Source organism: Triturus cristatus, chromosome 3_2 (genome assembly GCF_964204655.1).
Source record: "Triturus cristatus chromosome 3_2, aTriCri1.1, whole genome shotgun sequence".
NCBI lineage: Eukaryota > Metazoa > Chordata > Amphibia > Caudata > Salamandridae > Triturus > Triturus cristatus.
In genome coordinates, this window is record NC_140584.1 from 609,322,849 (window position 1) to 609,336,250 (window position 13,402).

The 13,402-nt window shown below is 40.8% G+C and overlaps 1 protein-coding gene across 2 annotated transcripts in view; it reads right to left on the bottom strand.

The window, feature by feature from the left end:
- Positions 1-13,402, bottom strand: part of KCNQ4 (potassium voltage-gated channel subfamily Q member 4) — an 821,604-nt gene that overhangs the window by 116,418 nt on the left and 691,784 nt on the right. The window contains exon 10 of one of the 2 annotated variants that reach the window (XM_085648482.1): positions 10,426-10,473. The exons of the other annotated variant lie outside the window; for it this stretch is intronic. Coding sequence (XP_085504608.1) covers positions 10,426-10,473 — 48 coding nt within the window. The remainder of the gene's footprint in view (positions 1-10,425; positions 10,474-13,402) is intronic. 2 annotated transcript variants of the gene reach the window in all.

Below are 13,402 nucleotides of genomic sequence, written 5' to 3' on the forward strand. Positions count from 1 at the left end.
AGGAGGGGGAATCATTGAAGGTACAGGGGAAAAGCAGGAGGGAACCCCGAAACATGGGGTTGATCGATAGAGACAGAGGGAGAGATGGCGTAGGAGCCTACAGGGAAACAGTAGGAATGACAGGGGAACACAGGCGCGCTCTCCGGTGGCGCGAGGGGACACTCGATGACGGTGCAGGGCAAATAACAGACCCCACCCAGGGGCTTAGGTGAGATTGGATTAAAAAATAGGGGGTCGGAGAGACGGTTGGCAGCTGGGAAGCGGCAGCAACTGCCGGTAAGAATGTGTGCAAGAAATCTGGTAAAGTGTGGAAATGTGGCACATGTAGAGGGCGAGAGAGGATCAGCAGTGAATGAATGAGGGGGCGGAGAGGAGGCTCTGAGGGAGAGAGACGGCTAAAGGCCAAGAGGAAAGCCAGATGGCGCGGCGCGTGAAGTTGCTGGTGTGAAAGAGCAGCAGGGAAGGGGGAGGAGAGGAGGCTCTGAGGGAGAGCGACGGCTAAAGGCCAAGAGGAAAGCCAGATGGCGATTGCGCGCGTGCACACGCGCGTCACCGCAAGTGCTAGGCCAGCAAAAGCATGTGGTAGCACTTTGACAACCCACTTACTAAATGTCTCACCTGAGACAGCGCATGCGTTGGCTCAGACGAGACCTAAAAACAGGAAGTGATAGCTTCGAGGATCTATTACTCAAACAACTATTTTAGTTTATATGTTTCAGACACCTTTTTCGCCAACTCATGTGGCTTTCCTTTAACCCGTTCAAATCCCCAGGTTCCCCAGAATCTTTATGTAGTCATTTATTTGACCAAATGCATGGACTTCTTGTGATCGTATCACTCTCTCGCTCCTAAGGGTGCCAGAGATGGGCATGCCTTGTGGTCACACATTCATCAAAGGATCATGTCCTCTGGTCCACCTAGTTTCTTTCTCCAGCCTGGTGGGTTGACTCCCTGTCTTCATTGTTGATGTAACACTGGGAAGCTGATTCAACCCATGTAAATACTGCTTCTCCACTCCTGTAAATTGATTTAGCTAAGCCTATTTAGAGGCCATCCTACGGATCACTAAACACCACAGCTTAACCCTCTCATCCTCCCTTGTTTACTGTTCGAGATTTGTGGAGAGCTCTACAGATTCAGCAGCCATAGGGGAACGCTCCCTTTATAGAGCTCAAATATTATCAGCTTTTTCACTTATAAACACCCTTTTTACAGGTGATTCGGATTTCTGCACGGTCCATCCTCTCTTAAAGGTACATATTGTGTTATAAACAAAGAGGAAATCTTGCACAGTTGTTTGGAAGTCTGCATACACACACATCATCTTTGTCCTCTAAATCATGGATCTAACAGCCTTGATAAAAGGTAAAAGACTGTATATACACGAGAAATGTGTTTCGTCTCGCTACAGGGCAGAAAAAAATGTTACTTACATGTAAAAAGTGAGTTTTCAGCTGGATATCTGTGACATTCCTTTGCCTTATTCTGCCATTTAATGGTTGGTTTCAGATTCGTCTATGAAAGTTTTCATAAAGGAATAGCTCTTTATGGTTTTTAAAGCCTTCAGTTCTGCCATTGTTGCATCATCTACTCTATTTAGCATCCAAGAGAAATTGGCTCCTTTCTCAATTATTTTGGATAAACACTAGGAGTTCAATAATTTGATGTATATGGAAGTCCAAAATTAGTTTTGGAAACATAGGATGTATTCCTGTGAAACAACAGTCAACATGACAGTCACTCTTACACCTTATCCGCATTTCAGGAGTATCATTGTGCTTGAGTATCACGGGGAATACATGAGGCTCTCAAATGTATGCTGGTCTATAGACCCCGGCCGCAGCGCCCATCTCTTTGTAGGAAACTGATACCCATACTCTTGCTTGCACCATATGTTGCTCATTTTGGTTCTGAAATATTTTTTGTCAGAAATGACTTTAAGGCTGCACAGCTTTGCTGCTGGTGAGTTATTATAGGACAATTGATGCACAGTCTATTCTTATCTCCCCCAGGGATGCTTTAGATGAGAGCCTAGTCATAACAATTATATCAAGAAACAAAATCCACAATTACTTTCAGTAATCGCTGCCGAAACTGGATCTGATTGTCAAGACCTCTGTTCACGGCAAAGTCAGAATCCTGCCAGATCAGCTCAAACTAGTCTTTGAAGGGGTCTGCTGCTCTCAAACCCCATATCCATTTTTTTACAAATCCAATTTTTTCACAGCTACTTCAGTTTTGGACCAAATGTGATAGTCGTCAAATGAATATGAATATGGCCTGGCGGTCAGCATCTCGTCATTCGTCACAAGGTGTTTTGATTTCTCATCCACCTGAGTAGACACATACTCCATGGGGCATCTTTTCTTTTAGGGAAAGCTTTCATATCTAATTCTCGATCCAGGCATTAAATGGCAGGATTTTGCAGAAGATAATAGTGCAACAGAGTTGCACTCATAAAAACACAGCAGGGTATGCATGCCTATCTGAAAATGTATAGCTCAAACAGCATTACAAAAAAAACATATTGCGTTTACAAAACCTACAGTGCTGGTAGAAGACGCCATTTTCTTCCCATGTCAGTTGCTGGGAACATGCACGCATCCTCTTGACTGTGCTTGCAGGTGAGATAGTGTTTGTATGACAGTCTGCTCAAAATTCCTTAAGGACAGGAGGCAGGTTTTTTCAAATGGAGCATACGAAAGTCAGTTAAAATTAAAGCTTAAAGGGTGTGCCATAATTTTGTAAATGAGATACACAGTGAAAGGGTACATTCTAGAAGAAAACAATCTAAATAGGCAGATAGATGGCAGAAAGAAGGCTGTCAGGCACACATTATCTCAACCACACACTTTAAGAATGGGTCACCTAGTAATTCCCCACGCATAAACACTGTCAGGGTAAGGAAGGAACCATTGCTAGTCGTACTTGGATTGCAGGGATATTTGGAATTCCGAATAATGATAAAAAAGCACTGCTAGAACCCCCATTCACAGTCAACTCTCTGATGACATCATGATTTGTCTCACATGAAGGCGCCCCTGCTGGAGAGAATCAGCAATAGTCTTAATTTTTTAAGCCACAACGTTTTAAAAATTTGAGGCTGAGGTCCAGAAGATAACAAATTTGTAGCTCAATAAATGAGATGCAAAGGCACCTGCGACTAACCCGAGACCACAACCACTGTCCCCCAGTTGGGAACTAGAGCTCGATGCGACAGGTCCTGGTGCATACACTGGAACCATGCCACGTTCAATACTGTGATATCATAAGTGTTTTACAATACGACATGCAGAACAACAAACTATGATGTCATCATAGAGGGCTTGCACCATATTTCAGGGTCTTGACAGATAATAAGGAACAGCCAAAACAAGATTTTGCAATAGTATTACAATTATTGACACTCTGGGGATATTCAGAGTTCGGGTTCTCCAAACAGAAGCAACACATTGGTTGGAGTGGACCACTGTTATTTACAGGAGTTTATTCTCATGTGGCACAATAGGAAATGGAGTGAGCCAATAGTTAGGAGGGCGGGCTGCAATCCAATTTACTATTGGCACCACTCTGAAAACGGACTCTTGCCAGCTGGAGAGCAAGCAATTCTCCAGAAAACCTAGACATTCCGAGACACGCCGGGTCCCGGAAGGGCAAGACATGCAGCCCCCATCATTTTGTACAAGATCCCAGTGTGCTATACCTTGATCTCCAGCCGGCGTGAATCCGGAAGAAATTCCGCTTACTATTAAAGATCTGGCTAAAAGAAGCCAAGAGCAAGATACAAAGAGGTTAGTGCCATAGGTGGTCACACAGATTTTGATTAACTTAGCAGTGACTCTTTTCTTACACTTGATTAAAATTCAACAGCGATGTACAAGAGCTGCTGAAATGTGGTGGAAGTCAACAGCTGCTGGGCATGTTAAGCAATGGGTTGTATGTAATGAAGGAAGAATGTAGCTGAGAGACAATCACATTTAAAAACCCAGAGTTTACTATCCACACCATAGTTTGTCAAACAACATAGAAATGCTGGAGCTCAATGGAGTTGTGGAAGGGATGGTATCTATAGATGTTAAATTCATGTGGGAAATTATATTTATGGGCTCCCATCACTTTTCAGCAGCTAGAACAACATTGAATTTCTGCTCTGTAGAATGCTGTCTCCAGAGGTGTGTTGTAATGTATTGAGATTTCTGCAAGGACTAAGAATCTTGCGAGCAGGACTCATTGATAACACATAAAACGTTGGAGTTGATTGGGGGAGAAATGAGGCAGAAAGTGTAGGAGAGATTGATGAGTGAGATGGAATGCAGATGATGCTGTGTGAATAGAAAGAGCATCTTCAAAATCAGTTTACCCGGCTAGGTCCTTGAGCGGTAGAGTATAACAGATGACCAAGCTTAGACACTTGGTTGGCTTGATCGGAAGGTGGGAGCAGGAGTGACAGGGTGGAGACTGAGAGGCAAGGTTAGAACAAGAAGGCCATAAGGCATGTCCTGGAGAGGGTAGGAAATCAAATTGGGGAGTCCCGGTGTAAGAATTAGGGCTCAACAGAGATTAAGAATTTGAGGTAGTTTAGGGGGTAAGATCAAGGTAGCCTGCAAGAGGAACTCTAGCTGGCTGTACGAGACTGACATCTATCATCGGACATAAGAAGTTTCTGCCCTCTGATATGTCAACCAGCTGTATTACACTGATTGATACATATAACTGCTGGGCCAAATAGCTGAAGAGACAGTGGCACAAATTAGAGTGGGGACACATACTTACACTCCACTTCATTTTCCTCTTGTGTGAGAGGGGTGTGTGTAATTCCAGAGAAATGGGAGACTAGCAGCCCCCTCTGGAAGTGTCTGCAGTCAGATCCATAACCAGCTGTTTCTCCCTCATCAAACCCATACAACCGGGGAGGAGGGGCATGTAGCCGAAGAGGGAGAGAGAGTGAATGCCAGTGGAATTGGGCTGGGAAAATTCAAGGATGTCTGGTGGAGAGATTCCAAGCCCACCTCGTCCTCTGACAGTGTCTGCACTCAGACCTCACCCGGTTCCCTCACCCTGATCAATACATTCACCTGTGGGGCCCACCAGCTACAGACAGAGTTGCCATGAATTAAGGCTCACATGCCTAGCTACTATCCCCCTCTAGTTCCCTTTGTGCTCTGAACTCTCTGAAGTTTCATGATTGAGTTAAATTCAATGTATTAAAGAAATATAATCATATCGCACACGTCATTCTTTTGCTACTAGCTATGGTATATTAGCATCGATTGCAGACAGTGATAGGTACCAGCACTTCTAATGATACAGTACACAACACACTCTTCTATAAAAGTGTTGCTAAAGACCCAGCATCATGCAAGACTTGGACACTCCATGTCTATTCTTTGTTCCTCCTGGCATGAACTTCAATTACGTAACAACACTCTGGAGATCAGGCACAAAATGTCTATATCAGCAAATTGCCTTACTACAGGCATCCCTTCCCTAGGCAGGTGTACACTGTGGATCTGAGAAAAGATGTTCTCGTTCAAGTCAAAGGTTTTCGCTGGTGCAGTTATCTATAGTCACTCTGTGGGATAGGCGGTGGAGCTGCCACGGCAAGTTCTGGCTCCCAACCAAGAACAAAGAGCTGTGATATATATCTTGAACTAGGTTAAGTTTCCTCGGATGTCCTCTGTCATACTGCTGTACTACAGAGAATGCTTTGCCTCCTAATGTCAGATCACACGCTATCCTCAACAAATTGCCTTCAGTGCATCTATTCAGGGAGACAACATAACGCAATGCGTAAACATTATCCCCCTTCACGCCGTGTAGCCTTGTTGGGATTCTGTCCTTTATGCAGAAATCCAGTACAATATCCTGCTTGTGCAGAACGTGGATCATATCATATGCCATACACCTCAGACTCCATTCGGCCACACATATAACAGCCAGAATCAAAATATTTTCTACCCAGAAGTGCAAAACAGTATTCACTAATCAATTCTACAAACTGTGGTTATAAGGGATATGCAGTTGTCTTTAACTCATTGCTCTGAATTAATTAAAAGTAACTTTTTTGTTCATGTAGGCAAGCAAGTTGTATGGCTTGAGGGCTGCAAAATCAAAGTCAATAGATCCCCCCACCAGCGTATTGCAAAGCAAATAGATACTCCCGCAGTGAAATCTTCCACCATCACACGTATGAAGTACGAAACTTGGGAAACTCCTGCAATGATGCTGAGATCACATCTGCCTTAAAAAAAAATCGCAAAATGCCAGTTCAATTGAATTGTGTAAGTATTAACTTACTTTCATTAGGTACAATTGCATTTCCTTGGTGCATTTCTTATTATTAATAAAACAACGCCTGCCTCATTTGTACATCTCACTGAGTGCAACAAATATTAACAACTATTCATCTTCTTTTATTGAAATTTCACAATGTAGATGCATTTTTCTTTCATTACTTACTTTATTTCTTATTACTTATGTGTCCACATTTTTCCTTATGAAAAACACAATGAGATCCTCTTTATTATTTACCAATATTAACTAAATACTTTCAAATACCTTTAAAGATACATTTACTACTAAGAACACAATTTCAGCCTCATCTAGTCTGTTTACACTCCCATTTGTCATTATTAACAGGTTAGTTCTTGAAAATCGGCATTGACCTACCACTTAAAAACTAATGATGTAGATCACAAATGATGACTTTCTACGATCAAAGACCTTCACAGGGATCATGAACTATGGAGGCCAGCAGACCAGCAAGTCTGTGATTGCCTCACAATAAGGCAAAGGTTTATTTTTAATGTAGCCCATATCACTTAAGGAAAGAGTACGGGTTTTATAAATACACGTTTTCTTTTTTTTCTTTTTTGTTGAAGCATTGGTTCCATGGACCATTGCCTACTCTTCAACAAACTTTTTTTCACATTCATAAAGGGGAAGGGATCCCAAGGGGCAACCCTTCCCTTTTGCAAAAGGCTCACTTTGAGGTTGCAAAACATTGATACACTACATACCAATTTGGTAAATGAAGAACGCCATTTATCTGAGCTCACTGAAGGAATGACTTGAGTCCTTCCCTAGTAAGTTTGAGGACACTTATCTGAGACTTTTGCTGTACCTAGAATAAAATATTATGAATAAAGCAAACTGCATTGTATCATGTGAAAAGCACCACTGGGATGTATCTCATAACCATGGATTTTTTTAAATCTGCGCATTTGAAATGAAGTGAAAAATGTCCATTATTGTGGATGTAATGTTGCAGCCTGATCTCAGAGGGCCTGTCTTGCAAATTGCTTAATTGGTTTCCGAGGTGTAAATTGCTTAATTCCTGTTTTGATTACATAATAAGGAGACTGCATGAGAGCTCTTTAAATCAGGTGCCTGGAGTCTGAGAGGACCACTTATCGGCAACCACATCCTGTGGGGGATACGGGGAGCCGCCGTGACCGCCGGCGCTTCCACTGCTCAACCAGCTGACAGCAGCAGAGACTATAAGAACCAAAAGTACAGATTGAAGAACCACACCCAAGGCCAAGCCAGTTCACAGATTTTGGAAACTGTTCCAGCTGTATCCACTCTTGCAGTTTAGCCAGGAAGCATTGAAGATTGACTATCATACCCTGGCATCGGCGCGATTAAGCGTGGTTGGTTCTAGGAACATATCGTTAACAAAGGAAACCAACTCTATTCATTCTCTCAAATTGCTCTTATATAGAAGGGTTGCCTACAACATGCACCTTCCAGATACAAAATTGGTATCTATATGCAATCCCATTTTTGGAGTTGGAAAAACATTTGTGACTCCTATAAATGGATTACTACATAAGAAACAGCATTTTAATAGTCACAAATGCACAACTGGAGGATTTGCGGCAGTTAAAAAACTTAGTACAACTGCCCCCAGTTCCCTTTTGTTAAAATTCCTTATTGCACACTGTCATTTTATTATTAGCACAATTAATTCACCCTCATAATTATCTTTCAATAAATTCAGATAAACTAAACAAGTTTTCACTCAAAATGTTCAGCCTATTCTGTTTTGTTACTTGAAATGTTCAACTTTATTCATGCTAATGAAATAAATCGGCGTTTTTGTTGCTTTGATACTTTTAAGTGCAAAAGGTAAAAAAAAGTAGCGTGTTTGATTTTTCTTAACAACGGCAGTTATCTGTACTTATTGGAGGAGTGCTTCCCTTGTAAGTAAGTTTCAGGGAATTTATCTGAGACTTTTGCTGTAGCTAGAATAACATACTATGAGCAAAGCAAACTGCATTGTACCTGGTTATCATTTTATCTGCGCATGTGAAATAAAGTGCAAATTGTTCATTATTATGGACGCAATAGTGCATTTGCAGCCTGATCTCAGAGGGCCTGTCTTGCAAATTGCTTAATTGGTTTCCGAGGTGTAAATTGCTTGTTAATTCATGTTTTGATTACATAATAAGGAGACTTCATGAGAGCTCTTTAAATCAGGTGCCTGGAGTCTGAGAGGACCACTTATCGGCAACCACATCCTGAGGGGGATGCGGGGAGCCGCCGTGACCGCCGGCGCTTCCTTGACTGGCCAACCAGCTGACAGCAGCAGAGACTATAAAAACTAAAAGTACAGATTGAAGAAGCACACCCAAGGCCAAGCCAGTTCACAGACCATGGAAACTGTTCCAACTGTACCCACTCTTGCAGTTTAGCCAGGACGCATTGAAGATTGACAATCACACCCTGGCATTGGCGCGATTAAGCGTGGTTGGTTCTAGGAACAGTAGTTAACAAAGGAAACCAACTCTACTCTTTCTCCCAAACTGCTTTTTTCATCAAAATAACCCAAATTCTGACTAAAAAGAACTACGGATCCAGTGCCTTTTTGTGGATGATTTTTAATGCACTATGGAAAATAAATCAGAATTCTTTGCTTTTTTTAGATGTTTTCCAGGCTGAAGTGCTGGCAGAGTTGCACTTGTCAAAAAGCTATGTGCTACTGTGCTGTTCCTTGTGAGGTAGAAGCACTCAAGCTGCACTAGCATACTGAAAGCATAGACACAGCATCAGTGTAGAAAGAAAATGGGTTGAATATTATAGATCTAAAGGAACAGGCAGAAAACTGGAATACACCTTTTATTTCAGTTATCACCTAAACATGCAGGAACATTTAGGATTTTACCACATTTAAATGGGCGACACTGTTGCGATTTACAGGGAGAGTAAACGTAGCTAATGAAAAATACTCTTAAATTCTACCAGGTTCCTTTTGACAGCACCTTCTTGGTTACTTCTATGACAAGCAACGGAATTGGGTGAACAGATTTCTAGTAAAAGTGAGAAATTCCCTGATAGGTTGTAGACTCTCACATGCCAGAAAGGCAGGAGCAGAGTCAGTCAAAATAAGGTATATGTGAGTGACTATGCGTTAGGTTTCACAGTGTATTGGAATATTTAACCTACTGGTAAATCATCTGATCTCACTGGAAAGTAGAAAATTCTGAATCTCGTTCACCATCAACATATGAGAATTACCTAGCGGTGGGTTGCCTAACAAAATGGGCCGCTATATCCTACCCCTCTCCATGAGCCAGTGTGACATCCATTTTAGGAGTGCTGCTACTTAGAGCACTCAACACAAAACAACATTGGCAGGCACGACACCCTTCTGCATTTATGTGAGTGTGGATGAGTATTTCATTCTCGTTGGATACTAATAGACACGTCATCAACATCACTTAGGGAAATGCATGGAGTCTAGGTAAGTCGCTTCTAAGATAGAACAGATGAGGGGTGCAGAAAATAACCCCCAGATTAAAAATCTATGGTTCAAAAGTAATAAAGCTAAGCAAAGAGTTAAATAAGAGAAACTATGCACATATATAGCATAGTTTTCAAATTTCGGCTAAACTAATTTTTATTTCAAAAATTGCTCTTTCCCTAATTTTATTCTCTTGCCATGATTGCTGTTTTTCTTTCATATTTTTAGAATTCTTGTAAAACATATCTGTGTGATTCTAATCCAAGTTCTGCATTGTTTTCTATCACCAGTGTTCTAGGAAGGTCATGGTGCGTGCTTGCTTCTACAAGACAATGTCCCCAAGCACCTATAGCCATGCCACAGATTAAAGAGAGTGAGTTTGGACAAGATAATTTTTCATGGAGTCTTCAGAGTTTTCGCGATTTAGGAATAGGAATGGCCTAATATTGAAATCAACACAATGATCCTTACAGCATCTAAGCACAAAATACAGTACGACAAACCATTAAGAAACAATAGCACAGATGAGAAAAACAGAAAAGCGCAGATTTGAACTAGAAACAGGGTTAAAAGAGACTAGCTGTTTAGAGATTATTTAAGAAACCCTCTCTGTGCTTTGGGTCAGTTATATATTGACAATGGATCATGGAAAGGTGACATATGTGCAAATGATGGGTTACCTGAGACGCAGCCAGCGGTCGGAGGCATCTTCCTTCTCTCGATGGCTTCTGGTGCCAAAGTGTAAATGTGGTGAAGAATGACCAACGCATGGAGAGGGTGGAAGGAAATGGAAGAGCCAAGAGAGAGAAAGAGAAGCAGATGACAGCAATGACAATGGTGAGTGAAGAGGGCATCAATGCAAGAAAGGAGTGAAGAGATACATGTGCTCTTTATAAAACTTGATTCCCACGATGTCTAACCTCTGAAGTCAGAAGAGTAAACTTCTTCAGATTCATGAGGATAAATTAAAAGTGAAATTCTTTCATAAATGTCAACAATCTACTTTTTCTCAGAAGGCATCAAAATGAACATTGGAATAACTCTAGTTTTAGAGCCTTGTTGTTGTGATGTCAACAGGAAATAGACAGAGACACATGCAATAGTTGGGTGCTTATTTTTAAAGGGGGAGTAACCTGCGTAATTTTGTGTTGGACAATCATGGAAAATTACCTACAAAATTCAAAAGATTATAATCCAATTACATATAAAGAGTACTTCTGTGTTTAGCGTTATTTCTTAGCACAAAAAGTGTCCCTTTGCATCCAAAATGGACATGAGGGTGCATTTTTGCGTTAAGTGCAACAGAATAGCGGCTGCTCGCACTGGCTAAATGTGCTGTTGGTGTAAGATTTTCCCACAACAAAGAAATAGGTCTAAATTAAGCAGGACATGAACAGTGAGCGTGAGCAGCTGCTCGAGGTTGCTAAATATGCTCTCACTGTAGGATTGTTTCTCCCAAATTAGGAATAATCTAATAATTTTCAGTAATTCTGCGTCAAAGAGTAACATAGAATTACCAAAATTACTCTGATTAATTCGGCATAATCAAAATTCTGCCCAGAGCTGCTTATTTTCTCTCTATAAATATTAGGTGAAAGGATGGTGAGGTGGTATGGCTGGAACACAGAGGGAAAAAATGTTTTGATATTGTTTAATATGTGTTCAAATATAGACTGAAGGAAATTGTTGAATGCGGAACGGGCAACATAGTGGCCAGCTTTATCTAGATGCCAGATCCATTAGTTTCCAGAACACTTAGGTTGAATCACGGATTTTACTTTCTTTTTCTAAATAAAAGTCGTGGCAATTTCGGAATGGTGAGTGGAATTAAATGTGCATGTACTCCTGTAGTTTCAAAGAAAGAACAGTTTGTCTTTCAACAAAAGAAGAGCCCTCACTGTATCTGAAGACAAAAGGACAAATTTGGAAGAGATGCAAGCTCATTTTTTACCAGATGGCAATCAAGATGAATGAGTGGGAGAAATAAGCTATTATATTATAATTAGGGTTCTCAGTTTTATGGTATTTATATTTTTGTAATTTCTATCTGTATTTATCCATATTTATTTTTTGCTAATTTTACTTTTATTTATCCATATTTATTATAGGGTTTGTGAAAAAGTGAAGCTGAAATATGTATATTTCTGTATTTATTTATCAAGTTAATGTACACTCGTGCCTGAACGCATGTAAACACTCAGATGATGAACTATGCAATTAGCAATAGATTTGCACAACCTTGATAGTAAAAGGTGCAAGATGTCTTATGTTTAAGGCTCTTTACTAAAGTTCCTTTATGTTTTTATCTCCCTTGCCTGTCAATCCACACAGCTTTTGGCCTGGCAGTCATGACTGACAGTATTCAGAATCACTCAAAAACAACCCAACGTCCGTTTTTATCCACATTTGAAAACAAATACCTTCATGATAAAATTCATTAAAAAATTTCAACACAGAAAAAAAAAATAATAATAAAATACAGACAGGAAAATAAATGGTTGTCTGTCTGTATGTTTCTGTAAAAATACTTAGAAACGGAAAGCAGGGAGCCTTAATGATAATGACTTAGTGGTATAATATTAGATGACCACTTTTGATGTGAAACTTTTATGACATGTATGACGAAAGAAAGTAAGAAAGAAAGAGTGGGTGAATCAAAGTAGACCTTCTTTGGGGGAGTCCACAAACTGCTGTCTTTAGAAGAATGTCACTCTAAAGGCACGTGATGTGACAATTCTGAAGCTATCAAAAACCTCTGTCACCAAATTTTCCAAAGTAATTTTCCATGTGTGTCATTTGTCCTCTTTTATAAACAGACGTTGACTCTTTTAAAGTGTTTGTGGTGCAAAATGCCACAAGAAGTGCCATGGTGGCCATGGATATAGTCAAAATGGATCATGACTGCAAACCCTGCTTCTTTGTTTCCTTTGGCGAAAAGTTGGAATGGCAAATACTTAAAAGGCTTCAGGTGCTGCTCTTCTCAGCAGTACTAGGATACCTGACTGCTTTGGTGAGCAAGGTAATGAGATCTACAGCATTGCCCTTTTGGAGACTTAGCTCATCAGTGGTATAACTTTACTTTTCCTTATAATAGGCAGCCGCGATCCGTGCAGGTAGCAGCGGTGGGGCCGTGTAAGGGGGATTCCGAGGGACGATGTGGAGGGGAAATTAATTATTTATTTAATTTTCCCTCTGCATGGTCCATCGGAATCCCCCCTTTGCACGGCCTCACCGCTGCTACCTGCCTGAACCGCGGCTGATAATAGGATTATTCCCATTTCGAGACTGCATCACAGTCTTTCGTACTGTGATTTTAAATATTGTGGTCTATTTTCCGTTTCTTCAGCATTGCCTTCCCCCTTATATCACTTACAAATGAATCCATTTTGTTCCTGTTAAAAATATGGTGTGGGGCTAAGTCAAGATACGCGAGCGGACTAACTTTAGTACCTTGGGCAGACTATTCAAATTGCACATTTAAAAATTCCAAACAGGCTCTGCAGTTTAAAATTGCATATAGCGACTACTTTTTCGTGGACCTATCCTCATTTTTATCCTCCTGATAATTATTTAACTAATTTTAACCCAAATAAAAATACCATACCAGCAGAGCAAGAAGACGTTTTCTGCAAATTCAGTACAAACTAAACCAACGGG